General features: G+C 44.9%; 5 protein-coding genes across 14 annotated transcripts; 1 reads left to right on the top strand and 4 right to left on the bottom strand.

Annotated features, from left to right (window-relative positions):
- Window positions 1–1060: 1060 nt before the first annotated feature.
- On the bottom strand, window positions 1061–5701 carry Osi23 (DUF1676 domain-containing protein Osi23). 2 transcript variants are annotated; one of them, XM_076827781.1, is made up of 4 exons: window positions 4618–5701; window positions 4542–4553; window positions 2129–2283; window positions 1061–1972 (listed from the first exon to the last, which is right to left on the bottom strand). In XM_076827781.1, exons 1-4 carry the CDS (start codon window positions 4932–4934, stop codon window positions 1668–1670), a joined length of 789 nt encoding a protein of 262 aa, XP_076683896.1. In that variant the 5' UTR covers window positions 4935–5701; the 3' UTR covers window positions 1061–1667. The 2 variants fall into 2 exon arrangements, with proteins under 2 accessions (XP_076683896.1, XP_076683898.1); XM_076827783.1 differs by lacking the exon at window positions 4542–4553 and having other exon boundaries at window positions 4618–5700.
- A 1294-nt stretch (window positions 5702–6995) lies between these two features.
- LOC143376791 (uncharacterized) lies at window positions 6996–14214 on the bottom strand. Of its 3 annotated transcripts, none has more exons than XM_076827462.1 (9): window positions 14035–14214; window positions 11730–12613; window positions 11509–11653; window positions 11296–11441; window positions 10835–11162; window positions 9933–10362; window positions 8819–9070; window positions 8515–8748; window positions 6996–8446 (listed from the first exon to the last, which is right to left on the bottom strand). In XM_076827462.1, the coding sequence occupies exons 2-9, from the start codon at window positions 12577–12579 to the stop codon at window positions 7781–7783; spliced, it is 3051 nt and encodes a 1016-aa protein (XP_076683577.1). In that variant the 5' UTR covers window positions 12580–12613; window positions 14035–14214; the 3' UTR covers window positions 6996–7780. The 3 variants fall into 3 exon arrangements, with proteins under 3 accessions (XP_076683577.1, XP_076683579.1, XP_076683576.1); XM_076827464.1 differs by having other exon boundaries at window positions 11730–12610; XM_076827461.1 differs by lacking the exon at window positions 14035–14214 and having other exon boundaries at window positions 11730–12636.
- A 692-nt stretch (window positions 14215–14906) lies between these two features.
- Window positions 14907–17221, top strand: Ada3 (transcriptional adaptor 3). 2 transcript variants are annotated; one of them, XM_076828640.1, is made up of 2 exons: window positions 14907–15188; window positions 15266–17221. In XM_076828640.1, exon 2 carries the CDS (start codon window positions 15396–15398, stop codon window positions 16773–16775), a length of 1380 nt encoding a protein of 459 aa, XP_076684755.1. In that variant the 5' UTR covers window positions 14907–15188; window positions 15266–15395; the 3' UTR covers window positions 16776–17221. The 2 variants fall into 2 exon arrangements, with proteins under 2 accessions (XP_076684755.1, XP_076684756.1); XM_076828641.1 differs by having other exon boundaries at window positions 15254–17221.
- Window positions 17222–18380: 1159 nt separating this feature from the next.
- Atpsync (ATP synthase, subunit C) lies at window positions 18381–22107 on the bottom strand. 3 transcript variants are annotated; one of them, XM_076828642.1, is made up of 5 exons: window positions 21949–22107; window positions 21372–21455; window positions 21163–21264; window positions 19511–19616; window positions 18381–19148 (listed from the first exon to the last, which is right to left on the bottom strand). In XM_076828642.1, exons 2-5 carry the CDS (start codon window positions 21414–21416, stop codon window positions 18985–18987), a joined length of 417 nt encoding a protein of 138 aa, XP_076684757.1. In that variant the 5' UTR covers window positions 21417–21455; window positions 21949–22107; the 3' UTR covers window positions 18381–18984. The 3 variants fall into 3 exon arrangements, with proteins under 3 accessions (XP_076684757.1, XP_076684759.1, XP_076684758.1); XM_076828644.1 differs by lacking the exon at window positions 21949–22107 and adding an exon at window positions 21803–21918; XM_076828643.1 differs by lacking the exon at window positions 21949–22107 and adding an exon at window positions 21758–21870.
- A 1413-nt stretch (window positions 22108–23520) lies between these two features.
- LOC143377025 (mitochondrial glutathione transporter SLC25A40) lies at window positions 23521–26209 on the bottom strand. Of its 4 annotated transcripts, none has more exons than XM_076827928.1 (8): window positions 26062–26209; window positions 25605–25974; window positions 25367–25533; window positions 25162–25296; window positions 24919–25090; window positions 24056–24252; window positions 23913–23994; window positions 23521–23830 (listed from the first exon to the last, which is right to left on the bottom strand). In XM_076827928.1, the coding sequence occupies exons 2-8, from the start codon at window positions 25720–25722 to the stop codon at window positions 23589–23591; spliced, it is 1113 nt and encodes a 370-aa protein (XP_076684043.1). In that variant the 5' UTR covers window positions 25723–25974; window positions 26062–26209; the 3' UTR covers window positions 23521–23588. The 4 variants fall into 4 exon arrangements, with proteins under 4 accessions (XP_076684043.1, XP_076684047.1, XP_076684045.1 ...); XM_076827932.1 differs by having other exon boundaries at window positions 23934–23994; XM_076827930.1 differs by having other exon boundaries at window positions 25605–25796; window positions 26062–26199.
- Between the last annotated feature and the right edge of the window lie 155 nt (window positions 26210–26364).

Genomic DNA, 26364 nt, shown 5'->3' with positions numbered 1-26364 from the left:
TTTATTTTACCTTTAAGTTGGTTTTGGAGCTTTGGTTTCTCTTTATGTTGGTTTTTAAAGCTTTATTTTACCTATAAATTGGTTTTGAAGCTTTGGTTTACCTTTAAGTTGGTGTTTGAAGCTTTCCTTTACCTTTAAGTTGATCTTTGAAGCTTTCTTCAGCCCTCAAATTCACTTTTGAAGCTTTCTCCACCTCCAAATTGGTCTTCGAAGCTTTCTTCATCTCTCAAATTAGTCCCTGAAACTTTCTCCACCCACAAATTGGCGTTTGAAGCTTTCTTCACCCTCGTGTTGTTCCCTAAAGCTCCCTTCTGTTTCAAAGTTGCACTTCAAAGCTTTCTTCAGCCCCCAAAGTCTTCCCTGAAGCTTTCTTGTATCTCCAGATTGTTCTGCGAAGCTTTCTTCTACCTTCCAATTGTTCCCCGAAGCCCTCCTCAACCCTCACCTACCGGCCAAAGCTTTCTTCTACATCAAAGTTGTTTTTTTTAAGCTTTCTCCCTACAGCTTCCTTCTCCACCGAATGCAGGACCCTGGCAGGATCAAGAATAGGAATCCTGTAAAAATCGCGGCGTATAAATGTCGACGATGTTACGAGGACTGCGGAGCGCGCAATAAATATTTTAATTGACTATGAATAAGAATGCCGTCGCAAACGTATTTACGTAGGTATCGATTATACAAAAGTGTCCTCGCCTCCTTCGTTATATAAGAATAGATTCGCCGCATTCAATGGAGAACTGAATTATTCACTGGGACGCTTCTGAATTTTATTAAATCACGTCCGCGAGATTTACCACGCTCTTCGCCGTGCAAGCCCGTGGCCACCTAGATCACACTGTCGTCGATTGTTTGATCAAGTAAAACGTCCCCCGCTTCCACCCTCTAAAGACATCATCCAGCTTTCAAATAGTGTAACGTGGCTCGCCTATTCACTCAAAATCACCTAAAAATCACAAGCTTACCATTTTAACAATGCACGATTCAGCTAATATAAAATAATTACTCCCAGGGCGTTACTTTGCATTAAGCTATATTTAAACTTCTCGGAATACACCTTAAACTTAATCCTTGCGAGATAAACTCGCTGCGTACACTAAACAGAAATACTATAATTACACAGAGTCCGCAGCAAACGAAAGGGACTCGCAGAAGGCTGCTCGAAAATCCCAGCCATCATCAACCCCCTTTTCAAGCATAACGACATTGTTTCCCGAACCACGCAGAGCCCCTTGATCGGCTCGCCCTCGCCGCGTGCCCCCTGCAAGTGGCTTAAAAATACCGCGGAGTCTTCAGCAGGATAAAGCTCCGATTGAATAATAATTCTGTTACAACATCGACCCCTAAAATGGGGCTTAAACCCCCTCGTCCCGGGCAAGCTGTAACACCCACTTCAGCCACTCAGCGAATTGGGATTTAGATTCTCTAAATTGAACAAGCCCCAGCTCCTTCGAGCCTCTGGCGTGCAGAAGGAGCTAAAGGTACGTTTTCCTATACATCAAGCAATTCAAAGTCGATTTCCTCGAAAACGAGGCGCGATACGAAAAAAAGTTGCTCTTCCTTTTCGACTTGCAATAAGTGAACAAGCCGACGAAAAGGAATGAAATTTTTTGATACGGCCCTTCGTTCTCGAGAAAATCGACTTCTCCTCCAGTATTGGAAAACCCGCCTTAAGGGTGCATGTGCGGCGGGAAGGGTAGATCGAAATGCGGGGGCGGCTCTATATGGCTTCGCTCGTGCCAGCCCTCGGCGACCGGAGTGTGGTACAGTCCGTAATTCACGCCGTTCGACGCGATCTTCTTCAGCCCCTGTATGCTGGAGAGTATCAGTGCCATTTTCGCGAGGAGCAGCGCTTTGCCGCCCAGCACGGCGAGGAACTGGAAGCCCATGGGTATGAGGATCGTGCCCATCAGCACGAAGCCCATCATCAGAAGCGGCATCATGTGGTTGTGCCTGCGCCTGTGCCTTCTCCGTCCTGAAAACACCGCGTGCCTGTTACTGGCGCACTGAATTGCTCCTGGAGCTTGCTGCACAGCTCGCTTAATTATTGGGCCGTATTTGGTACCGCTGATGCCCAGCGCGGGGGCACCAATTGGGGACCAGTAGAACGTGAAATAGCAGATCTACCCACCTTCGAACACGCCGTTGCCCACTTCCGTTTCGGAGTTGTTTGAAGGTGAAGCGATGGTGAGGCGGTCGACGTCCACTTTGAACACGTGAGAGCGCAGCACGCGCAACAGCCGCTTCGCGATTATTGCCGTCCAGTTTGCTTCATCCCCGGGGTCACTGCGGGGCAAAAAACGTCGCAAGAAGATTTTAGGCGCTGGATGTAAATAATAAATAGAAAGATAAAAAGGATCTGACTCCCAGTTACAGAGACTTGCGGTTCGCTAATTGAAGCTACTCGTATCGATTTTAAACATTCACAAGTAATTGCTATTCGTCGCATAATTAAGGCTACCCGTTCACTGAACCACTCCAGAAATAGGCCATCGTTAGGATTTTATTTAAAAAGAAGTAAACGACGTAGGGTCGAAAAACTTTTTGGGGTGTATTTGTACGTCTTTGGAGATAGTGAAAAATATTTTTTGAAAATTTTATCTAACACTGCTGCCTGCTGGTGGCTGTGAATGTCCGGGTGGTACAAAAAAGAAGTTGCTCATCTGCGGGATTTTTAGCGCTTCGTAGAATTATCCGAAATCAACGAATTACGAAAATTCTTAAAGCTTATGAGATTGCTCGTGGAATCTTCTACGGTCATAGCAAAATATTGTAATCTCGTAGACTGGCAGACTTTTGAACCACGAACATCGAAAAATCGGTAATTTTACGCACGAGAATGTTTATAAAAAGGAAACGATTGCTCGCACAGTTACCATTATAGATCGTTGCATGGAGAATTTAGTAATGAACCAAATCCCGCAAGAATTTTTTAAATCGGTCGATTATTTTTTTTTTTAGGATTTTTAAGAAAACGTGTTTTTGAGAAAAACGGCCCCGAATTTTGAAGGCAAATTTTAATTAGCCATTCTTTAGATGACGTACTACTAAGTATATATAAAAAATCGATTTTGTGCAAAATTTTAGGGGAGGGTACCCTTAAAGGACACTTCGTTAAGATATTCCTGAGTAGAAATGATTCTTTCAAGTTTCTCAACGCGAGAGCTCGCGTGCCTTGAAATTTGTCTCTGTAAAACGCTCCCCCTTCGTTCCATTAAGGCTCCGATATTTTTCCTGTCCGCAGGAAATAGAGCGAGACGGAATCGCGAGTACTTTGTATCGCTGCATCTCCGACTTGATACCCTGCGACTGTACTGTTATCGACGGCCCCACGGTGCTCCACACGCGAGCCCCTTTGATCTCCAAAACGAAGGTGTACCTATTGCGCAAGGTACAAAAGATTCAAATTAAAAGTTGCGGATTAACATTGAAAATGAATAATTGATGGTGGTCTTAAAAGGGGCTGTACTACACCGGCACTTCCTTCTAGCAAATAAAGGGTGTTTCCATGAAAATCCGAACTTTGAGAATACTTGAAGAACAGATTACGGTTTCTTCTTCTTTTCCCGTTCTACTTGCAGCTTGAGTCTCCTCCAAACAATTTTCCCCGCCCACGGAGACGGACTTGGTAGATTTCAGACAGCTTCAGAAATCTACTAACATGACTTCCCAAAAAATCCTGCAACCCCACGAGCATTCCTTCCATCCTTTCCTTCCGTAAAATGTGATTCTGAGTTTCCATTGGCGTCGTTACAGAAGAGATAAATCTCGCCTAGCGGGTGCAAATAGGTTTCCAATACCACTGAACGATTCTTGAGATCTCATGATCTGAATTTCTGAGTACCTCACGCTCCCCGATCCTTGCGCCACTTCGAAAAAATCGAAGTTACACATTTTCCATTCTTTAGGGAGGCTTTCCCACGATTTCTCTAAAAGGAAAAATAATAAAAATTCTATTCCTGATTTTTCAGGTATTTTTTTATGAAGAGACCTTTCGTGCAAGCTGAGAAGAATCTTTCGCTGGTGACGCCTCTCTGCGCCTGAATTAATTACAAGGGAATTTAATAATAGCGAAAGGGCGGAGAATACTTAAAGAGCAAGAAGCGGTGCCCTGTAGGAATATGATCAATAAAGAATCAGCTACCATCCATTTTCTGAAGTCTTCGGAGAGTTTCGGAAGCGCGAAGACTGCCCCGAAGTTCCTGGAGCTCGTCTAATATTCTTAGAAGTTTTGCCGGACGTCGATGCGTCCTGGGAGCATTCTCAATTATTCAAACCGATCGACGAACCCACGTGGGGTCGCTGGACCCTCCACGATTTAGCCAAAAGCTTCGCACATTTCTATACTTCATTATTAGGAAGTTCTGATACTTTGCAGAAAGTTAGTCCGCAATTAGGAGCATCTGAACTACACTTTTGCAAAGTCTCGCATGTTTTCCAACAGCCCAAATTTCTCTACGAATAGCCTTCTCGATAAACTCAACTAGACCCCTTTTAGTCTCCTGCTATACGAGATATAATTCTCAACTAAGTTAGTCTCGAACCTTTCTTCCTCCCTGAAAGAACAGAAGCTGCTTAGAGTTTAATTTAACGGTGTGTCCAAAGGAAGATTTAATTTACCTGTCGGTGTCGTTGTACGTTGAATTCACTCCATCCTCCTGAAAGCGTACCAAGTCCAGGCCTGCGAAGACTGGAATAACGTCGCCGCGAAGAAGAGTGTCCAAAGAAGCCAAGACGCGCTCCTGCACGCAGCGACGGAACTTCTCCAGGAACTCCTCCTGGCCCGAGCTGTTCCAGGACTCCTGTGGGCAGTTCTTCAGCACCGTGCTCAGGCTTGAGAACCACCTCGTCCTGTCCTCGCATCCAGCGTTGCCCGCTAGCAGTACCAGTGCAAGCGCGTAGAATGCACGGGGGTGCATCTGCGCTTGGAGGAGCATCCTGTGTTTAATGGTAGGTGGTAGCGATTGGAATAAAGGCAACGGATTAGGCTGGGGTGTGGATCAGACTCTCGCGAAGCTTCGATTAGACGTTGGCACTGCTCTTCGCTCTCTTCAGTTTGCTTCGCGGATGTTTGGTGGTGGTATTACTGGTTTGAGGATAATCCAACGTGGTACCGTTCAGTTGGAGTCCACTGGTCAGCTAACGCTGCTATTTATTCTACTTGGGTGTTGAAGTTGTGCGCGGGGAGAAAGGAGTACGTAAAGCAAGCTTATCAATGCCATTGGCTTTGACTCTTAGTCGCCAAAAGTAAAGGAATGCGAGATTAAGAGAACTTCGCTTCGGAAGGAGCTTCTTCTCAAGCTACTCTACTTTTCTTCTACTTCCAGCAGCACCGTACCAGACACTTTGAACTTTCTTCTTTCGAGGAACATCTTGTCTACCGAAGTCCCAGGCTCAAGCTACTTTCAAATCTTCCCCACTGTTGAATCTTTCAAGCTTCTGGCTCGCCCTTCCTGTTGCAAGGAACGTTCCCTCGCAACGCGAGCGCACCACCCGGAGACTTTACAATGAACTTGTAAAGGCTCGACCTAGGCTATATGAAGACTTATAGGCGCAGGAAATGGGCTAAGGTGCCAGGCAGGTGGTCATTACATCGAACGGCAAGGTAGCGGTCAAAAGGCGGCAACTTTTCTGCTCCAGCAACCCTGGTCTGTAATCAGTAATGAACTCTAGAGCTGCATGACGACTCTTCGGCCGTCATTTGTTCGGAAGACCTGCTAGATCAAACCTATTTCAAGAAATATCCGACGCAGCAACTGGCTACGTAGCGAAGCATTTGCTTAAGGGGAATCCCCTATTCTTTGGGCTAAAAACATAGCAAAATTTGGGATTTTTTTTTTACGAATCCAGCGATTCGATTCATCTGAAACTTGGAGCATGTTTTGATGCTTCTTTGAAGAAGAAGGGATTTTTTTATTAATTTTTAACCATAAATATAGTAGTTATGCATGCACGATCGTCGCGCCGCGCAAAATTCGCCGGCCATTGGTGTGCATGATATTTATCTATCAGGTAATCTGAAACGGGGTTTTATTTTATACATATGTAGCTTGAAATTGATGAACCAGCAAAAAACAAAAAAACTTATCGAGCGGTGTGGAGAGTTTTGAAACTGAAAGGTTTGAACCTCTAAATTTTTGCGATCCAATTTTGCGCCAATTTTAACAAAAGAAGCATAGAACTTAGCGGTATTCTGGTGCATCAAATTGAAGCTACATATGTACGAAGTAAAACGCCGTTTCATTTTTCTGCTTCAGATTACCTGGAAGGTAAATATCATGCACACCAGCGGACGACGAGTATTGCGCGACGTGATGCGTAACTCCTATATTTATTATTAGAAATGAATAAAAAAAAAACTGCAACTTCTTCAAGGATGCATAGAAACATGGTCGAAATTTCAGATGAATCGAAATGCTAGTTTCTTAAAAAAAAATTCCTAAACTTTTCTATGTTTTTAGCCCATAAAATGGGATTCCCCCCGCGGCCTCTCAATAACTCAATAAGCCTCTTTCAGTTTATTACAGGAGACGCTGCACTGATGGCTATAATTTTCTTTCCAAACGGTGCACCCTGCTCTTCCTGTCTGAAAATTGATGCCCCGGTGCAACGATTGCTACCTACAAATTCGTACTCGACAATGAATTACGGTACGCGTTCCTCTATGCCATAAATCCGCAATATTGCGGTATATCTTCCAGGCTCTGAACATTACCGCACACATGCACGTAAACCCGGGCGGGGAGCGGAGAAGGGGGCAGGGCATTAAAAATGTCCAATTTCCTGGTTCACCGTGCGCCCTAGAAGAGAAGTCCCATTTTTTTTTATAATAAATCGAGAGTCTGAAACTTTATTATCAATGCTATAATCATATAACAATCGAATCTCTTAACTGCGAAATATGAAATACAGTCAGCGGCGTCTTGCCGCGGTTATCGTTAAATCAACAGGCCTCCAAACTGTGCGACTAAGAAAAAATCCTAGCGATTAAAAAAGCGCCTAAGCAGAGCCACGTAAATAAAATCTCTTCGCCTCTAGCGGCGCGCACACCGCCTCCCCTCTCGAAATCGGTATCGCGCGCCGCGACAGAAATGAGTGATGCTTAATTCATTACGGACGATAAAAACTGCACAAGGCTGAAACAAAGCTAAAATGTCTCGCGGGGCAAGATACGTGCGAGATAAGAGTCTCAGCTGGAAAGTGACAAAAATCTGGCTCTCGCAGTGCCATGCTCTACGGATTCGACAACCCTGGGAGCCACCGGTTCGCGTTACTACTTCAGTTCCGAGTATCTTCTCTTAGAAACGATCTGTCGCTCGAAACAATTGGAGAATCCAGGAGAATCCGAAGGAACTAAATGTGGATGGATCGAATAAAAATACTGTCGGTTACCTTGCCGGGGACTATTCGAGTAGGCGATCCTCCAATTATTTTAAGCAGCGCATTAACATGGTCAATATTACTACGGCTACTAATTAAGCTAAATAGTATTCCAACATTTCACCAACATGACTCGCGACGGAGAAACCTCAACTAATAACAATCCGAGGGCCATACTCGATCGGAGTGCATCGTCCCGCAACATTAGGCTTCGCAGAATCATGCAAACATCCTTCGCTTAGAGAAGCCTCGCAGCTTCCCTCAAGGGCCACCCTACGCGTAAAATCTATCTAAGCTCCTTATTAAAAATTCCCCTGCCTCGCTTCCACTCTCAGTTACTGTAAAAAAGTCTTCAGTCTTCCAACAGATAAGCAGAACAAAGCCAGAACGCGCGGCAAGCCACCTAGGTTTTGCAGACGTAGGAATTGTAGCTGCATATCGAGTAATTATCTTCGGCTATCGTGTCGCGTTCCTCGTGATTGCTGCCTTCGGCAGCCTTCATCCCCTTGAGGCGGTACTTGTTCCTGGGCATGCCGGAGCTGATGCAGAGCTCCAGCAGAGCCCACTCCTCTATGGAGCCCAGGGAGCCTTCTTCGCTCAGGGAGCTCACAGAGCTGTGTCGAGATGGCCCCACGTTCGACTTGGCTGTACCGCGGCACGGCTCGTCGTCGTCGTTGTCTGTCCCATTAGAGATCGGGGATCTGCAATTGGGGACTTGGGAGCGCGAGCCACTCGAGCCGTTCTCGTTGACGCTGCCATGTTCGGGGTCCGAGTGCTTCCTACTGTTACAAGTCGACAAGCTTGCTCTCTCGTACGAAGCTAGCCCATTTTTAATCGGGTGCCTTCTGGCTTCTGGCGCCTTCGCAGCGTGGAAGGAGCAGGAGCTTCCTCCAAGAACAGGTGCGTCGCTTTCATCGGGCTTGCGAGTAGCTTGCATCTGCGCATTCCTCGTGGAGTAAGGCTTGTTTACGTAGAAGGAGGAAGCGCTGGAAGCGGACCTAGCCTTCGAATACTGCTCTGGCTGTTTCTTCGCGGCTACCAGGGACGAATTCGACGAAGCATTGAGCGCCTGGAAATTACGATACGCTTAGACTCGTAGACCGCAGAGTTTACTTTGAAGATGATATCCATCCTCACCTTTGGCATGCCCGACTTGATGCACTGCGCCAGCATAATGTCCTCCTCCTCCTCGGAGAGGCTCAAATTCTCTTCGAAGGCCACTGGCTTCTTAGGCTGGTGCTTACTCTGTTTCGAGTATTCTGGCTGACGGAATGCGACAGAAGAAGGTGGCTTCCGTGGCGCGGTCACTTTAGATTTATCCGTCGCCTGCGGCAACGCTTGTCCCATCAGAGTCGAGATGTTCAATCTCACCTGCAATTTAAATGGAGCGTTAGCTCGGCGACACTAAAATTCAGTAGCTTCGCAAGTTCGCTGGAGGAACCTTGGGCATCGCTGATCTTATGCACTCGCTCAGAATGGCTTCGTCGTCAGTGTGATTGGGACTGTCGTCGGAGAGCTCATTGTCATGCTCCAGTGTGGGGCGACATGCTGCTTTGCCGAGAATAGGGTTCTTGTTGCCACTTTCGACAGGAGACGACGAGGGTGTGCCACATATGTTGAATCTCTGCGTCGCCACCTCCGTTTTCTGCATAAAGGGAATGCAACTGGTCGGAGGTGGAGTTATCTGGCGAACCTACAAGCGAAGGAGAAACAATCAGCGTAGAAACACAAAAACACTGCCTCTCACAGTCTTCCTCGGATTATTGAAATGCGTTTTTCCCCGGATTATCGGGAAAGACCTATCCACCCCACAGTTTTGCTTCCTTGCTGCGAGCGAGGACCTGCGTTCCCGGGTAGAGCAATAAAACCATTGGGCCAGGTAAAATAGCCAGTGCAGTAAAATAAAACGTTCATGTTTTTGATAAATGTTCATGAAAGTATTGCCAATGGATTTTTTAAGGTTTCTCGATGAAAATGAGTTCAAACGCGAAGCAATTCGGTCCGTTTTTAGTGAACGTCAATCAGCGCATGGAAAGTGACTTCTTCCTGTTACACGCTATGTAATACTGGAGAAGAGAATTTAAATGGAGGGAGAATTTTTAAATGGAGGATAAAGAGAATTTCAGGAGAAATTGCCTGGATGTTTAGTACCTATTTGGTATTACGAGGATTGGCAAATTACTTCGATAAAGGCAGGAGAAATGTTGCGAGTTAACCGCCAGAAGCGTGCTTTCTCCCATTAACCAGGGAACTGGAATTCTAATCGTGTTTTCATAATGAAACATGGATCGAATTGCTTCGTGTTTGGACTCATTTTCGTCGACATAAACTGACCAATCCATCGGTAATACTCTCGCCAAAGTGTAATCAGTAATATGAAAATTTTCATATTCAATACTGAATGACTCAATTCCCCGTCGACCGAGGGTCTCCCGCTGGTGCGTTATTTCACTCACTCTCAGGTGCTAACTGCTTCCCCTGCCTCGGTTTATCGAGAATTCCCCGGTCCTGGATCTTCCTCGATAATCCGGGGAAGACTGTACATCCATAATTACCTTAGGTATTCCCGATTGGATGCATGCGTCAAGAATTTTCTCGTCTTCGCCGGAAAGATTAGAACTCTCGTCTGACAAGTCATTTCTATGGCTCTCAACCTCGCTAGAGGCTTTGGCCTCCTCCACCCTCTCGACGTTCTCTTGAACACTTGGCATGGACAGCGCAGAGAGATTCGACTGTGACCCTACCGGGGAAATATCTGCCGGTGTGTCTTCTGTGCAATACACGTGCACCGTGTCTGGAGCAGTGACAACTTCTATGTCATTCTTAGTCGCTTTGGAAGCAGTCGCTGCCGTGTCTCCGCTAGCAACAGGGACGCGAGGTTCCAATCTGTTCGAGGCAGTAGTCCTCTGACATCGTGGCAACATGTTAGACGGCTCAGGCTGTACGGGCTTCTGGACGGTGGATGTTTTAAAGGACTGCCTGTACCTGTACGTTTAAAAGTATTAAAGACTCCAATTCAGTGTTCCTTCTCGAGAAACTTTATAATTGCTTATTTCTTATTTCTCGAGAAATTACAGTATTTCGCGAGAAACTTAGGTCTGGGGAAATTCACTCCTGACATTAATTAACCCTCTAGTGCATAGATTTTTAATTCAGTTGGGAAAATTAGACTAGTCCAATTTGGGGATGGAAAAACCGAATCCGATGTCTGTTTTCAATTTGGAGGAAATAATAAAAGTTCCCCGTGGAACTTTCGCAAGTTGAAGAAATTCTTTTAAAATTGACCAAGTGCTCTTTATATCGTTATAACTTTGCCGAAGAGCAATACAGCTAAAATCTGAGGGGAAAAAACAGCTGAAAGTAGGGATTCCAAAAAGATTCAAAAGACGAATTTTTGAGAATTCTAGAGAAATATGATCTGATCCTTGATTTCTCGAGATACGAAAAGTATCGCTACCTATTATTCTGTATCCCCATGCTGATGCACGCAGCCAGCATATCTTCGTCATCCTCGTCACCATCGCTGACTTGCTCCTGGTCCTTCTCAGCTTCTGCATTACCCACTTTCTCCGCCGATTCTTCCTTGATCTCTTTAGCAAGCTCAGTCGCAGCTTCCTTCAACTCGGCTCGCGATTTCGAGCCGTTCGTTACCTTCAGCTCGTCGTCGATCGTGAGAGAACTGAGACTAGTGGCGGTGGAGAATTCAATTGGCGTGGACTCCTCTTTAAACGTCGCGATGTCGTCCTCGAACACGCTGGTCCGCGGCGCGTGGCACTTCGAGTACGCTAAAAACGATCCTCATTTAAAACGCAGAAGCGAATAGGGACCTGAGTGTGGAACATTGCTCGAATAGAAATTCATATAATCCTCATACTGCTATTACTATCTCTTTCACTGGCGATCAATGGCATTGCATACATAAGTGTCGAACCGGTGGTCTTACTGCTTCCTCTGGTATTTTACTTATGAAATCCTGGCTCTTGTGATTGCGGGGGCTGGGCGGGATGGTTTGCGTAGGCGAATCCGGCAGCTCGCTTGGCGAGACAACGCCACTGGTCCTGCGGCTGTTCGAAATTAAACATAATCACTGTGGGCCTCTTCTCAAAGTACGTGATCCTTTGCGATAATTACCTGAAGTCACTAATGATGGAGCTACGATCGTCATGGATGGAATGCTGCTCGAAGCCGCTCAACGAGCCAAGGGAGCTGCACCGAGAGAACATTAAGGGCGTTTGCTCGGCATAGTAGTCCTGTCTACTGAACGTCACCATCTTCCCTGAAACGAATACCAGTATAACGTTTCGCAACGTTCAACGAAGCTCAGTAAATAATCCAGTACTCGCGCGACGAACCTTCTTTATCCACGACTCTCGGATTGCTTTTCCCTTCTGTCGGGCTATCAACTTCCCCAGGCATGCGTAGCCCACTCGCAGTAGAACCGTTGCGATCCGTTCTCTCCGACCCAGCGTCAATTTTATCCGCAGAATCGGTGGGAGATGCTTTCGAGGTATTACCAGCGACGTTATTTCTCTGCGTCGTCGCGCTGCCGAGCGAGGTCAACGAGTTAGCCCGAGAGAAACCGTCGGACGCCCCGGCTTGATAGTAATCCAGCAGCTTTTCAGGGGAAAGGCGACCGGACTTATGCGCCTGGGAAGTCTTAGAGGTCTCCAATTCTTTCTCAGCGAGATGCGAGCGACCTTCGGTGCAATTAATAGGCAGGGCGCGTTCGAACGCCATGTCCTCCTTGCGAACAAGCTCGTGGACTTTCTTATTATGCTTCTTCTGCGAATCGATAGGTTCCTTCGTGTCTTCCAGTCGCAAATCGGACATCGACGTCGCGGTGGAGAAATTGAAAGGCGTCTCGTAGGGAGTTCCCTCGGTGCAGTACGTCTTCACGGTATCTTCTTGAACGCTTCCCGGGAAATACTCTGGACTCTGCTTCTCGTCGTCGTCTGTATCGTCTTCGGCGTACCGGAGGCTGTAATCCGTGGGTTGGTCGAGATCGGTCTCGGCGTAATCTCCGAACAGGTCTACTTTGGAGTCGCGTTCCCCGAACTCCTTTTTGCAGGATCGGTCGCTCCGAGTCGAATCGTCGATGGAATGATTCTGGGGTACGGCTTTCCGCTCGGTATACTTTTTACCGTAGTCCACGGGCTGATCGGTTGTCTCCTCTTCGTACCTTCGCCCAGTGTTCCTGTCCATACTGATTGAACTGTGTCCTCCGTCTTTCGTGCTACTGAGTAAAGCAATTAATCAATAGACGATTAATAAAATTCGACAACATTCAGGCTTTTTTTCTCGGTGAATACAATGAATAACAATGTCAAACTTTTTTTTCATTTATTAAGCTATTTGTAATGTACACGGAACAATTTTTTAAATGCACTTTTAATTGTGTTTTTTCAATGTTATGCGGAGTTCAAAATCGCGCCTTTGAAAAGCAGTACCTCCCTAGAGGGAGTGATTTCTGCTCATAGACTTATCGGAAACAAAAAAACCAAGCTGATTCTTAATCATTATGAGCACCGCTATCGCAGGTGCCAGAATTGGCAAAATAAGTCAAAATTTAACAAAATTGCGCGCATTCAAACTTCAAGTTTCGAAATTGGAAAATTCTTACTTGAAGTTCGAATGCGCGCAATTTTCAATCTTTCTTTTTGAAGTATATTAAAATATTGCGCAGTAAAATTAACGCAATAGGGAGAGGTTAATAATTTGTATTTGAATTTTTCTCCATTTTATACAATTAGTTACATTTTTTACGCGTGTCACGTAGTAAATTCCTTTGACCAGCGGTGGGTTTACTACGTTAAAAAATGTAACTAATTGTATAAAATGAAAATGTCATTTAAGAAGGAACCCGTTTCGCGCATGTAGAATGAGCTCATTGACTCCGAAAAAGCGTTGGTGGGGGTACAGCCAATAGTGGCTTCTCCCGGCACCAATCAGCGTCAACCTGCGCAGAACCGGTCTAAACTTGTCGATCGGCAGGTTCCTTCTTAAATGACAGGGAAAAGAAAATGTCAAAAATTCAAATACAAATTATTAACCTCTACCTATTGCATTGAATTTTACTGCACCATATTTTAAATTACTTTAAAAAAAAAGATTGAAATGTAATTATAAAAATTATAATTTGAAGCTTTAGCAGATTATTTCTGTGGATGTAACATTCCATTTAGTATTATTGAATCTGACCACTTTAGAAACTTTGTTTATAAATTGAATCCAACTTATAAAATTCCAACTCGAAAGACATTGTCGAATAATTTACTTAACGCAAAATTTCAAGATTACAAAAAAATCAACGATCAGTGTGAAATCCAAAGATGCAATTCTACTTTTAGATAGTTCGAGAAATTCATCATCCAACAATAAGTATGTTGTTGCAATTCTGAATTTAATGAATACGATATGTCCATGGAGGTTATGGCATTCCACAGTCTGCAACGGTTTTTTCAAATATGATTTTATACAGTAAAAATACATGAGCGTAATCAAGTTAGGCTATTTACTACGCTTTATTCTACACGTAGAGAATTCACTTTTCTACGTTAGGTAAAATGCGGACCCACCACTGCCTTTGACTCTTCGAAATGCGTAAACTTAGAGGTATTGTCATATCTCCTTTTAAACATATAATTAAAGCTCTCTGACCTGTAGATTGAATTCTTCTCCTTCCGTATGGATAACGATTAAACAGTTTTGGATATAAAATCCAACTAATAAATATATTTCTCCATCAATCCTTAATCTTTACTAATTTACTGTCATTTACAGACTCCCAAATAAACAGATTATTACTTCGAGGAGTCTGAACAGCCAGGTTGAGCACCACTGCTTGATTAGCACTTGCGAGAACCAATTGCTATTCGTGGCCCTCTGGTGGTGAACCCGGGAATCATTATTATAAGTTGAAACTTCCGTATCAGCAGAGTTTATCGTATCCACTAAGAAATCAAATGGACTATTGTATTTTGTTATTTTAAATTTATAACGATGGTCTGCGTTTTGTCTGCAAGATTATTCCAGATGAACGTAAAGGTAGATGTTTAGAATGCATGATAAAAGTCAGTAAAATCAAGTACAAAGGAAGTCTAACTAACAACGGAACATTTGGGCAGCAAACAAAAATTGCGTTGCAATCACGAGAAAATCCCCTACATATTCACAAAGTTTCGGAATTTTTTGAATTTTCGGGTTCGGGATCTTCCCGTGTAAGTAACAATACCCATCGTTTCCCATCTTAGTGTTGATTGGTTCAACGTCGCGCCGTCATCGCGCGCATGCGTGGACGTGCGTAACTTCCCCCACTCTCAACCGGCCAAAACGCTGCTACTAAAATGCCTATAACTTCTAGAATTTTACGAATTTCAAAAAATCCCTTTAAACACGCATTCCTAAAAGCTTGAACATTCGAAAAATGAAATGAAAAAAAAAATCGATTTTTAGACCGGAACCTCCGATATATATTATTGTTGATACGCGTGAACTATACACAAATAGCAGGCACGCGACAGTGCTGCTGCTTGGCAGACAGCACTGGCGCAGCCCGAGCTGACTGTTCCCGTATCAGTTTGTTGAGCACAAAGGCAGTAAATAAACAATACTTCCCTACTAAATCATTCAACCTAGAATCCCTTTTTATACGACGGAATATAAACGTGCTACGGTCGGACTGTTCCATCGTAGTTGCGATCGAGAAGTTCGTTGTCTGTGCAGGTTGTGGACGTAACATAACCTAACATTCCGAGAAGCCTCACACCACCATGTGATAGACAAATGGAAATTGAGAAGTCGGAACCGAAAGGGTGAGCGCCACATTCTTAAAGCAGAGTTTAAGGAAAAGAGAATCTCATCGTGCATTAAATAAAAGAGTCCGTTGTAGGCAATGGCGATGATTACCAAAAGAAGAGAGGAAACAGCGCGATGCCACGACAAAGCCATTTGGAAATGAATGGCTCGGTGTAACAGCCAGCGTCGTCACGAGACACTTGCGTACCGATAAACCGCGAGCCATGTCCGGCAAAGGGAAGCAGAGCTCCAAGAAAGCTGTCGTCAAAGTGCGAGAGAGCGGCAAGACCGTGCAGTCCTCGGCGCTGAATTCGGACACCAGTACGGAGAGCACGGAAACAACGATGTCCCTGCCTATTTTAAAGATCGCCGATAACACTCGCCTTCTCCCGAGGTACAGCAGTATCCTTCTGCGTAACGCTGAGGAAGGCGTAGGTATGGAGGACCTGGATACGCTGCAGTTAGAATTAGAAATGCTGCTGTCGTCGGTCGTCGTGCGCCACCGGATGATCCAAGAGGAGATAGCGAATTTGTCGTCCGCGGAGGAGCGCAGGGATAAGAGGTCGAAAAGCGGGAAAGGGCTCTCGCTTCTAGATAAGAAGGTGCGGGAGGAGAAATTCAAACCTAAAGAACTGAACGCCAAGACACAGTCGCCTCTGCCGGCGAAGCTGTTTAAACAGAAGGCTGTGGCTAGCACCAACTCCCAGGTCATTCCAAACGTTCACGAGATCTCGAGAATCGAAGGCTCCAAGTCCGAATCGCCAAAGTTACTTTTACCAAAAAATGATACGCCGAATAAGTTCTGGGCGTCCGTCGATCCCTACTGCACGGACATTATGCCCGACGACATTAAGCTGCTGGAGGAGCTGATCGCCACCCACGGCGATATCAGCGAGTTCAAAAAGATCCCGCCGTTGGGTAGACACTACAGCTTAATGTGGACGCACAACGATCTGTTGCAAGAGGAAGACGCGGCGAACCCGAACAGAGAGAAGAAGAAGAACCGCTCGGACGTGTCTCTGTTAGTCGCGAAGAACGATAAGAAGGCGCATAGTATAGCGGGGCCTCTGACGCAGAGATTGGTATCTGCGCTGCTAGAGGAGAACGTGTACGTCGCGAATAATAACTCGGACAATAAACTCTTCAGGGATAGTGACCCGCCGGTTCTGAGGGACCTCACTATCCAGAACTCCATTAACTTAGAATTAAGAATGCACAAGGAGCTCGTCGAGCAGGGGATCCTGGAGCCAGACGCGCAGAAGAAGAACCAAGAGGACGACGAGATTCTGATGGAGATTAAAAGGTGCCAGCAGGAACTCAGCGCGCTTTCTAATCACAACGTTACGCAGCTGAAGCGGTTGCTGAATCTCGCCCAGGAAGAGAGCAAGCGGCAGGCGTTGAAAAGAAAAATAAGCACAGCGGACAATGAGGTGATAGAGCACTACAAGAAACTGATACTATCGAAGCAGCGGAAAGTACCGCTGACGAAGAAAGAGCAGGAGAAGGCGTGGGCTTGTCTGAGGGAGAGGGAGAACCTCTTGGATCAGCTGAATATGTTACCGCATAACAATGTAGGGGAACCCCCTTTTGGCACTAATAATTAATTTTTTTACTGTATTGTATAATATCGCGATGAGAACATGTATTATAAAAATTTAATAACATCGATCTAACTTTTAAACTGGATGAAGTTTATCTCTCTGTAAGTTAGCGGGAACTAGAATACACGCTTGGAGTAACTTTTCGAGTTACTTTAAGCGCGGACGGTATTCGGTCCTTAACTTAATGAAACGGGAGTTATAGAGAATTGGATGAAATGGTACACAGAATTGTTAAATTACCATGGTGTCCTGAATTAAATATACGTAAACTTCTGAAGCTTCGGACTCACTGTGTTTAATTTATGCACACATGCTCGGTAGGTAAAGTCTACGATACTATTTATTGCAAAATCCATTCGAGGTAGTGTACATTTGGCCTACGTTTATACGCCTACCAACAACTGTTACACCAATGTTTCGTATTCAATAAACACGTAGTTTGAGCAGCACACATACATCTACTTATTTATCACTTCGTATTAAAAGTATAATTTTAAATAACAAATCGAACAGGTGATAGGTACTTTGTTAATCATTGAATCGTGAACATGATTCGTATCGACGTTGGTTACCTTGAATTATCAATGACTAAGCATAGCAGATTTAAATATTTAACGTCAAGTAATATGCATCTGCTTTAAAGCAGAGAGTTGGAGCGCAGCTAGAATAATTCTCAGCGATCTGAATTTTTGTATGGGCCTGAGTGAATTTGGGCAGAAAACAAAATTGCGTAATACATACCTATATATCTTCTAGATATCCCCAAAGGTTAGGGTTTAAGCTTATTCACTCTAAGGGGGTGAAATTGACCCCTGCAAATCCGGCTGTTTTCCGATTTTCTGCTATAATTCGCGAACTGTAAGAACTGTGAGTTACCAAATGATAGTCCTAATTAAAAGAAGTAACTTTTTCCTGAAAACTTGTTTCTACCTCTTACAGTTCGCGAGTAATAACACGAAATCGGAAAATTTTCAGGGGTCAATTTCACCCTCTTAGAGTGAATTTGGGTAGCAAGAAAAATTGCATAATACATACCTATATATCCCGAAAGTTTCACAATTTTTTGAATTTTGGGGTTCGAGATCTTCCCTTGTATGAAGGTTGAAACTTTATGACCCGTCATACATGAAAGTGGTTACTCCTACAAAAAAGCTCGTAGAACCTTTTTCGTAGAGAATTCGTTAAGCTACAAATTTCATAATAACTATTTTGTCGTAAAACTGACAGATAACGAGATACTCGTGAAAAACTATATTTTTACCTTCGACCCTCTGTAAAATTTTTAGCGGCGGTGACATCGATGAGGACTTCCGACATATTGTTTAAAACGACGAAATGAAGGCCCAATAAAAATTTAGCACGTTGGGAATTATTTCCGCTAAATTTCACTGGACTACATTCTGATTTTGTCATTATCAGTTACAAAAAAAAACGCGAAGAGTTCGAAAACTTCGAAAGAATGCCTACCATTGTGGAGCAAATTTTCCGCATAAAATATTGTCGTAAAATGTACTCGCAGAAATGATATTCATGCGAGAACGATTGTAGAAAACGTTTACGAACCAAGGGGAAGGATAGCTGAAAGAAAACAAGCACCCGACACGAGGATTGTAATTTCACGACAAAAGTGTTTATTCGATATCACTGTACAGTTTTTCTTTCTGTCAAGAATTACCTCAACAACGTGCGCACGTGACGGCACAACAATGATGAACCATTCGAGGGGTAACAAAAGTGTCTCGAAGTGTAACTACTTCTTAGCTCTCGCTTTGCCAACGCGACTTTACGATACGTACGTGCGTATATATGGGTATGCAGGTAGTGAGGCTGTCGTTTTCTCTTTTTTAATAAACTTTTCATTAAACGTCTTATCCGTTCGTTACACTGAAATCGATTATTTTATATAACAATGTGAGTTTACGCTACATGAGACAGTAGACCATGAAATGATTACAGAGAAAGTGAAAAGGCTTGATGGGGCAGGGACGGTCCCGATACGTTGATCCAACAGGCACGTGTACAGCCAGCAACACCCTTCATTGTCGTACCGTCGCACACCCCGTCGAACCAGATACTCGAGCTTATCTAATGATTTCATGGCATCCCGCGAGCCAGCGACAACTCCTGCCGGCTACCCGTGGGAAGTCAGGAGACGCTGCCCTGGCAGTGACGCACTAAAACTATCAGCAATTTGTTATGCAGTTTCGGTGACTTAGAACGCGAACAAGAGCAGGAAAGCCATCATAAGGCAGAAGAGGCCCATGGCCTCGGACAGGGCGAAGCCCAAGATGGCGTACGAGAATAGCTGCTGTTTCAGCGATGGATTCCTGGCATAACCAATGATCAAAGAGCCGAACACCGATCCAATTCCAGCACCTGAAATCACAATACAATTCCCTCAGTCTTTTGGGCGCAACTTTCGACGAGCGTAAAATCAGAGGAGATTGGGCGAGGTTGTTTGGTAACTTTACTGCGATTGGAGGGTTCTTTCTCATGGGAACAGGATTAGAAAGCAAACAGTATAAGGAACGCAATCATCAGGCAAAAGAGACCCATGGCTTCCGACAATGCGAAGCCGAGGACAGCGTAGCTAAAGACTTGCTGTTTAAGGGATGGGTTTCGGGCGTAACCAAGTATCAGGGATCCAAATATTAAACCAATACCGACACCTGGAACGTAGAAGTGAAACATGGTGAGGATCGGTAGTAACGGGTAATTTTATAAACGCGAGTACGCACCTGATCCAGCAACACCAACGGTAGCCGCACCAGCACCAATGAACTTCGCAGCAGAGTCAATGTCACGGCTGATTGTGGAAGTTTGGAAGTTGCGCACAAGAGGCGACTGCACAAAATAATTTCTTGGGTAATTATGCAGCCACGAAACATCTATTTACAGTATAAAGATGGAGATACGTAGTTGGGGGATTTGATCTCGGAAAGCTTAAGTATAACTGGAAAGTTGACGACTCCATGTTCACTCTTTGCTCCGAAATATTCATATTTCTTCAAATTGAAGGGATGGGCGATACAGTATCGATACACTCCTGTATCGATATTTTCGGTGATAAATCTCGATATTTTAGGAGTTAAATATCGATATTCTGGGTGATAAATATCGATATTTTGGGTGATAAATATCGATATTTTGTATCGATACATAACCTACCAGTATCGAATTTCGATACTTAAATGATTATGCAATTCCATTTATTTACGAAACTCCAATTGATTAAACCAAATAAATTTTTAGATTTCTCAATTTTTTCGAAAAATGGACTTGCACCACTTTCAAAATAAATGGTCCATATTGTAAAATAAAACTACTCGTATAATAAATGTACATGTTTAATAAAACAATCTGGTTTTAATTAAACTTTAATTAATAAACCTTCAGTTTGTTACTTTTTCTTTATTTTATGTATCGGAATATATTGATATTTTCATTCTGATAATTTAAGTGTATCGCCCATCCTTATTCTTAATATTTAATGACCAATGATGTACACGGAGCGTTATTCTGCATCTTCGATCTCCAAACACAAGAACAAAGAGTTCATAGCGAAATCAGTCGAGTCCAGACGTAGTTAAAGGTTTGTGCTCGATAAACATTAAGAGCAAGGTCGCTCGATGTAGAATCGACTCCTGAATTGTACAACCCAGTTAAGCGACAGCCTACATACACCTGAACTACATCTGCGTAACAGTTAACAGTGACTTATATAACCTCTATTATTAGTTTCACATTTAATCAAATCCCCAATAAAATTCGACGAATCTCCGCTCATCCCTGCGACTTTAAAGGGCCTCGCCTCGCATTATTCCGCGCTTCGTCACCACCTACTGTGCGTCTACGAGACGTCGCGAGAAACTCCAGGGTCCGTTCGACAACATCGCCGAATATTGCGATAATAATGCGATTGAAGAACCCTTTTGCACATGTGCCATTCTCGTCGACGCACAGTGCCGGTGATCTCCGCGATTTAATTCGCGGTGCGAAAATCGAATTCCCAATAATCCCAAAAAACACATCTGTCAAACTTTTCCCTTTAATCTTCCCGTTACTCGACCGTCAATCGAAATACCGAAAATCAAATTTCACGACCGTCATCGCGGACTTTTTATTTCAACTTTTCCTTCCAACCAATCGCCTACTCCCCTCCCCCTCCCTCCACATGACACAAGTACGTAAGTGCCATTACGCACGAGTGGACCCACACGTGCGGCAAATCTGGAATCCCTGTATGAATGAATATTAACAAGAATCCCATTCAGAAATCTCCGGGCGAAGATGTCCGAGAGACATCCCATCGTAAGGATAATTCGGCTTATGTAACGTTCGAGAGGGACATAGGTTATGCAACGCGTGAAAAGTCAGCATTTATACTCACGACGCCGAGCGGGCTCTGGATCTGATTCTGCTGTAGGGTCAGGCTGTGGTTGACCACTGCACTGCTCAACGGCCGTATGTAGTTCTTGGTTCCAGAGACCAACTGTTAAGAAACGGAGGCGGAATTACGGTAGAATCGTCCGCGGTTATATAATGCCTCCGCGCGTTTCTCGAGACGCGCGGATCGCGTTAAAGTATTCCTCTACTCACGGTGGACCTGGCGAGGGGTGCGATGAATCGGGTGCAAGCGTACATGGTGACGTTTGGCGTTTGTGTGGTCGCTAAGCGAAGTACCTGCAAGCGAAGTCACCGTTATATTCGATGGGACTCGAGTGGCTGAGAGTACGAGACGCGTGCTACCCCGGCGAACGACGGCAAGTCACTAGGCCGTGGGTACGTAGCGCAGGATTACGTAACGCCGCGCACCACCGTGGAACGATTCCACACGAGCCTCGATGGGGCCGGGAAAAGGGAAATGGCACGACTTAAATGGCACGCGTTGTGGATGCGAGGGTTCTTCCGAGGGAAGGAATATTAATAACCGCGAGGGGCTCGCGTTGCTGGACGAATGGCGGATAACACCATAAAATGGCTACTACTCTCGTGCTCCCACCGCTGATTGGATCTAGCTCGAACCGTACCTCTCGTAATCGAGACTATCGCGATAATTCTTGCACGCCGCCGCGATATTTCCGTCGTGAGGAACGATGGATCGAAGAATGGCACTGATTTTAGACGATTCTCTGTTATTTGAAGAGACCGGGGCCCAGCAGACGGTCGAACTTACCCAGAGGACAAGTGTCGAAGAGGGGCGGTGAGAAGACCCGGCCTTTGGAATGTTGAATTGGTGAGTGACTAGTGAACGAGGCGCCCGACCAACAGCCTATCCCGACCGAACGAAAGGAACCGACTTCCGTGCGATGACCTATTCGCCACTTCCAACCGCCCGAGGATCGCCGACGCCGCGTATCGACCAACCGAATTTAGCCGAGCGCCGTCTCGCCCGCAGTAACTGATCGATTCACCTGCTCTCGCGTATTTCCGGCAAACGGCAGGCGAGCCGAATAATCGCGATTATGCTCGCGGAAATTCTGTATATTTTGCTCGAGCGGTTTCTCATGCGGGGCGCCTTAAAAACTGCTTTCGCACGGGGATACGGGTTTTTCGAATTATCGACGAAAAGGGACGCTGATTTGGGCCCGGAGTCTACTGCTGGTGATTTAGTTTGGTTGCGCAGCGCTTGCGTATGAACGGGGCTTTAAGTGGCTAGAGCGGTTACCGACGGTCGGTAACTTACGCCCAAATCGCCCGTGATTTTCATTAAGGTAGATTTTCCTGTACGTGATTAGACGCAACTTGAAGAATTTCGAAGCCGATTTTCTCGAAAATGACGCGCAATATCAAAAAATTTTATTCCTTTTTTTCGACTTATTCATTTGTTACAAGTCGAAAAGAAAGAGTAACTTTCTTTGATATCGCGCTTCATTTTCGAGAAAATCGACTTTGAAACTCTCCACGTTGCGCCCAGTCGCGTGTAGGAAAACCTACCTTAATGAAAATCACGGGCGGTTTGAGCGTAAGTGGAATTCGCCTGTAGATACTTAATCCCAATTTTGTTTCAGTCTAGATTACATATGAACGGGACTTAACAGTGTAAATACCGACAGTCGGTAACCCAAATGCAATTATAAAAGTCGGGCCTTTGATCCCTACGTTATAATTTCTAAAAATAGAGAATGATCTATTGCAAAACCGTGTCGTGTGGTTAAAAAGTCTTAGGAGAAAGATATAACATATTGCTACATATTGCAGAAATGTTATGAACATATCTATTACAAGGATATATTTTGAGGTTATATCGGAGGTTTTCTCTGACAAGGAGAGTATCCCAGGTGTCCGCCTCTAATTACTTTGAATTTTGGGTATCTTTTAGAGGACCGAAAAATAAGATATACGTATTTCTTTATAGGGGCCAGTTTTCATATTTAAGGGGGAAACCACCCGTCAAATTTCATGAGAATAGGTGGTGCCATCCTCCGATTGCTTTGGTTTTCGGCCAGCGCAATCGAAGATAAACAGCTGAAAATTGTATAACTTCGAGGGGTGGTTTCACCCCCTATTATGAAAATGGGCCGCTATAAAAAACACGTATATCTTATTTTTCTGTCCTCTAAAACACATCCAAAAACCAAAGCAATCGGCGACGGACACCTGAAAATTTTATAACATCGAGGGGTGGTTTCACCCCCCAAACGTGCCGCTATAAAAAAACACGTATATTTTATTTTTCGGTCCTCTAAAACACCCAAAAACCAAAGCAATCGGAGGCGGACACCTGGGACATTCTCCGCGTGGGAAATGAAGATTTGAATAAAATTTATTTGTATCTTTTAAACACAATGTTTCGTAGTGTGTAGGACACACACGTCAATCGGAACTATTGCGCTTGTGTTGCAGTAATTGTAATTCAGTTTCACGCTCGTGCATCCTACTAGCGTTGTACTCGTGGAAGAATAATTTCCCGTGCTCGAACGTCGCAATCATGATCGCGCAAGCCGGGGCGACTTTCACGAGACGAGGGGTCAACCCTGTGAACAAGCCCTTCACTCCGTTCTGACTGTAAATCTTCTCTATTATCGTCCAAGTTCCACTGCTTCGGCCTGGTTTATCTGCGAGCAATCGAAACGTTGGTGATGGGACTTGGACCAGCGGCACGAGAATCTTAAGAGCGCGATCTACGCTGACTGGTACCTGAATAAATTTCTTTCTCACCCATTTCTATCTGTCGATGCGTCTTCACCACGTCGAAGGGGATCGTTAAAAAGGCAGCTATCTACGAGATCGACGTAAATATTATATACACTCTTTCGGCGCTGTACTCGCATGGTACTTACAGATCCTGCTATAGCTCCCGCCGTCAGATTAAAAGTAAACGTATGTTGCGACCCGTGGAAACGTTGCTTTATAGTTTCGTAGTGTAGCCAGTAAATCGCACTAAAAGGTACGTCGCGCAGGAGAGTGCTACTCAATCCCATCCACAAGCCAGAGACACCGCTATACTTCACCACAGTTCTCAGCGCTTGCATGATTTCTGGAAGCGAGGGACAACGTGAACAATTCAGAAAATCGCCGCGGCTCGGTTTACGGCAGGGTTGACTAAAGCCGGGAATCCACCGGGAAGCTAAGCTAAGCCATGTTCTGCGATGCTATGTTTTAGATTAGCTTTTGGTGGAAACGGTTCCATAAGAATATATTGAAGCTAATTTCTTTAAAACGTGGCATGGCATAGCACAGAATCGCATAGCATAGCTTAACTTCCCGGTGGATTCCCGGCTTAACTGGTGGCTCGCGAGTAGGGAATTCAATCCCGGGATCCCGGCTGTTTTTTGGATTCCATTTTTATATTTTTCAGTTGTTCATAAAGTAATTTAGGTTTTTAAAAATTCTCGGGATAAGTTATAAGTTGATACATAAAATCCCGGGAGTTTTAGAATCCGAAAACAGCAGGGATCCCGCGATTGAATTCCCTACTCGCGAGCCACCGGGGGCACCTCCGCCTTGCTGCCACGCTGAACGGCCCCCTGCATACTTCCCAGACTCTGACGATCGCAGTCGAAAGGAGAAGGAGGAATCGACTGCGATCGTCAGAGTCTGGTCGGTACGGAGAGGGGCCGTTTGGCGTGGCAGCAAGACGGGGGTGCCCCCGGTGGCTCGCGAGCCACCAGTTAGTCAACCCTGGTTTACGGCATGAAAGTACCTGCGTAGCTCAATTTCTGCGACTGCATTTTCGTCCTAATTAATTCTAAGGGGCTTACTAAACTCGCAGCCCAGACGCGCGCCATGGCGCCGGCCAACATAGGAATCCAGAAGGGCTGCTCCGGCGTAGGTCCGTTAATTCTATCCCTCATAAATTTTTTATTATATGCATCCTGCGGGAATATCGATCGTATTACGGCCGGAAAGGATCGCGAAACGCGGGATGGAGGGAGGCTCCGTTCACCTTAAAATGTAATCTTAGTTGCTCGTACGAGACGAAGTAAGCTATGGTCGCGGGTATCGCTAGAACGAGAGTGGGGCTCAAACCACTCCACAGAGAAAGGACTCCTTCCCTCTTACTAATTTTCATAAAGGCATCCTGTAAACGGCGATAAGCGTTGCAGTGGAAAAGTATTTCAGCTTAGAGAAACGATAGAGCAAGAGCCTACCACTGTGCCATTGAACTTTCCGTTTTCCCTGACCCACGTAGGGCCTCTGCCGTTCAGGCACGGGCACAAGTGGTCCATTAAGCCATTACAGTAGAGAAAGCACTTGTTGGAAAGCAGGGCTTTCTGCTGCGCTTGAAGTCGAATTTTCACCACGTCCAACGGTGTGACTGCAATGGAGGATCGGAAATGATTACATCGGCTGCGGTGTTATGCCTTATCACGTTGTTGACTCGCTTACCGAATATGGACGTGATAAACGCTCCGGTACACGAAGCTACGATTTGTTGGTACGGCTTGATCCTGTACCTTGGATCGTCCAGATCAAGGTCCGGCGGTATGCTGCTGAGTTTCTTCATTTCTAGCTGGCTTCTTGTTCTGTTCTAGCACAACATTGGCAGCCTACGTCTTGCCAGTTTAACAACATACTCCCCTGTCGATAATTTCACGATTGTTCTAGAGATAACGGAACGACGCACGTGCGCTTACTAATAACGAAGCCTCTGTTAATTTATTAATTCCCTATGACTCGTATCGATATAGCATTCTAAACGGCGAATTGGGCTAGAATTAGGCGCGCGATTTCGTCATAATTTCCGTTCCTTTCGACGCTGTTCGAGAAACAAGAAATAGTAGTGATGGGTCAATAGCAGAAGTTAGTGCATCTGAAAGTGTTGTTTCTTTCGATGCCTTCTTACTGTTCTTGTGTCTCCTTTTGCCTGGCACGTGGTCCCAACTTGCGAATCATTCGATTTTACCCGTCAGATTACGACGGAAACGTAAACACATGACCACCGTTTCGGGTGGTTGGAAACCGGCCTGCAAGAATATCGCATTGCGTGGGCGACCATAGGCTGCGCGTTTTCATGAAAGCGAAGTGAAGTTATGCACCAAAATTGGCGCGAATTCAAAATCCAGCGCGCCATGGTTCAAACTTCCCGCGTTTCTCCATCGCGTCGAGGTTTAACAAATAAATCCCAAAAATTCGAGGATTATTTATT

The sequence above is a fragment of the Andrena cerasifolii genome, chromosome 15 (genome assembly GCF_050908995.1).
Source record: "Andrena cerasifolii isolate SP2316 chromosome 15, iyAndCera1_principal, whole genome shotgun sequence".
NCBI lineage: Eukaryota > Metazoa > Arthropoda > Insecta > Hymenoptera > Andrenidae > Andrena > Andrena cerasifolii.
This window is presented reverse-complemented; position numbering and strand designations above follow the sequence as displayed.

What these genes read in the sequence shown, in the direction of transcription:
- Osi23 (XM_076827781.1), bottom strand. Translation starts at nt 4,934, where the DNA reads ATGCTCCTCCAAGCGCAGATGCACCCCCGTGCATTCTACGCGCTTGCA. An exon ending in GGGCAACGGCGTGTTCGAAG is followed by an intron (nt 1,973 to 2,128) that starts GTGGGTAGATCT and finishes CGGTGTTTTCAG; the next exon opens with GACGGAGAAGGCACAGGCGC.
- LOC143376791 (XM_076827462.1), bottom strand. Translation starts at nt 12,579, where the DNA reads ATGGACAGGAACACTGGGCGAAGGTACGAAGAGGAGACAACCGATCAG. An exon ending in TCCATCATTAGTGACTTCAG is followed by an intron (nt 11,442 to 11,508) that starts GTAATTATCGCA and finishes AATTTCGAACAG; the next exon opens with CCGCAGGACCAGTGGCGTTG. An exon ending in ATGGGGATACAGAATAATAG is followed by an intron (nt 10,363 to 10,834) that starts GTAGCGATACTT and finishes TTAAACGTACAG; the next exon opens with GTACAGGCAGTCCTTTAAAA.
- Ada3 (XM_076828640.1), top strand. Translation starts at nt 15,396, where the DNA reads ATGTCCGGCAAAGGGAAGCAGAGCTCCAAGAAAGCTGTCGTCAAAGTG.
- Atpsync (XM_076828642.1), bottom strand. Translation starts at nt 21,416, where the DNA reads ATGTACGCTTGCACCCGATTCATCGCACCCCTCGCCAGGTCCACC. An exon ending in CACCCCTCGCCAGGTCCACC is followed by an intron (nt 21,265 to 21,371) that starts GTGAGTAGAGGA and finishes GTTTCTTAACAG; the next exon opens with TTGGTCTCTGGAACCAAGAA. An exon ending in CGTTGGTGTTGCTGGATCAG is followed by an intron (nt 19,149 to 19,510) that starts GTGCGTACTCGC and finishes TTGTGATTTCAG; the next exon opens with GTGCTGGAATTGGATCGGTG.
- LOC143377025 (XM_076827928.1), bottom strand. Translation starts at nt 25,722, where the DNA reads ATGAAGAAACTCAGCAGCATACCGCCGGACCTTGATCTGGACGATCCA. An exon ending in AACTAAGATTACATTTTAAG is followed by an intron (nt 25,091 to 25,161) that starts GTGAACGGAGCC and finishes ATATTCCCGCAG; the next exon opens with GATGCATATAATAAAAAATT. An exon ending in GCAGAAATTGAGCTACGCAG is followed by an intron (nt 24,253 to 24,918) that starts GTACTTTCATGC and finishes CCTCGCTTCCAG; the next exon opens with AAATCATGCAAGCGCTGAGA.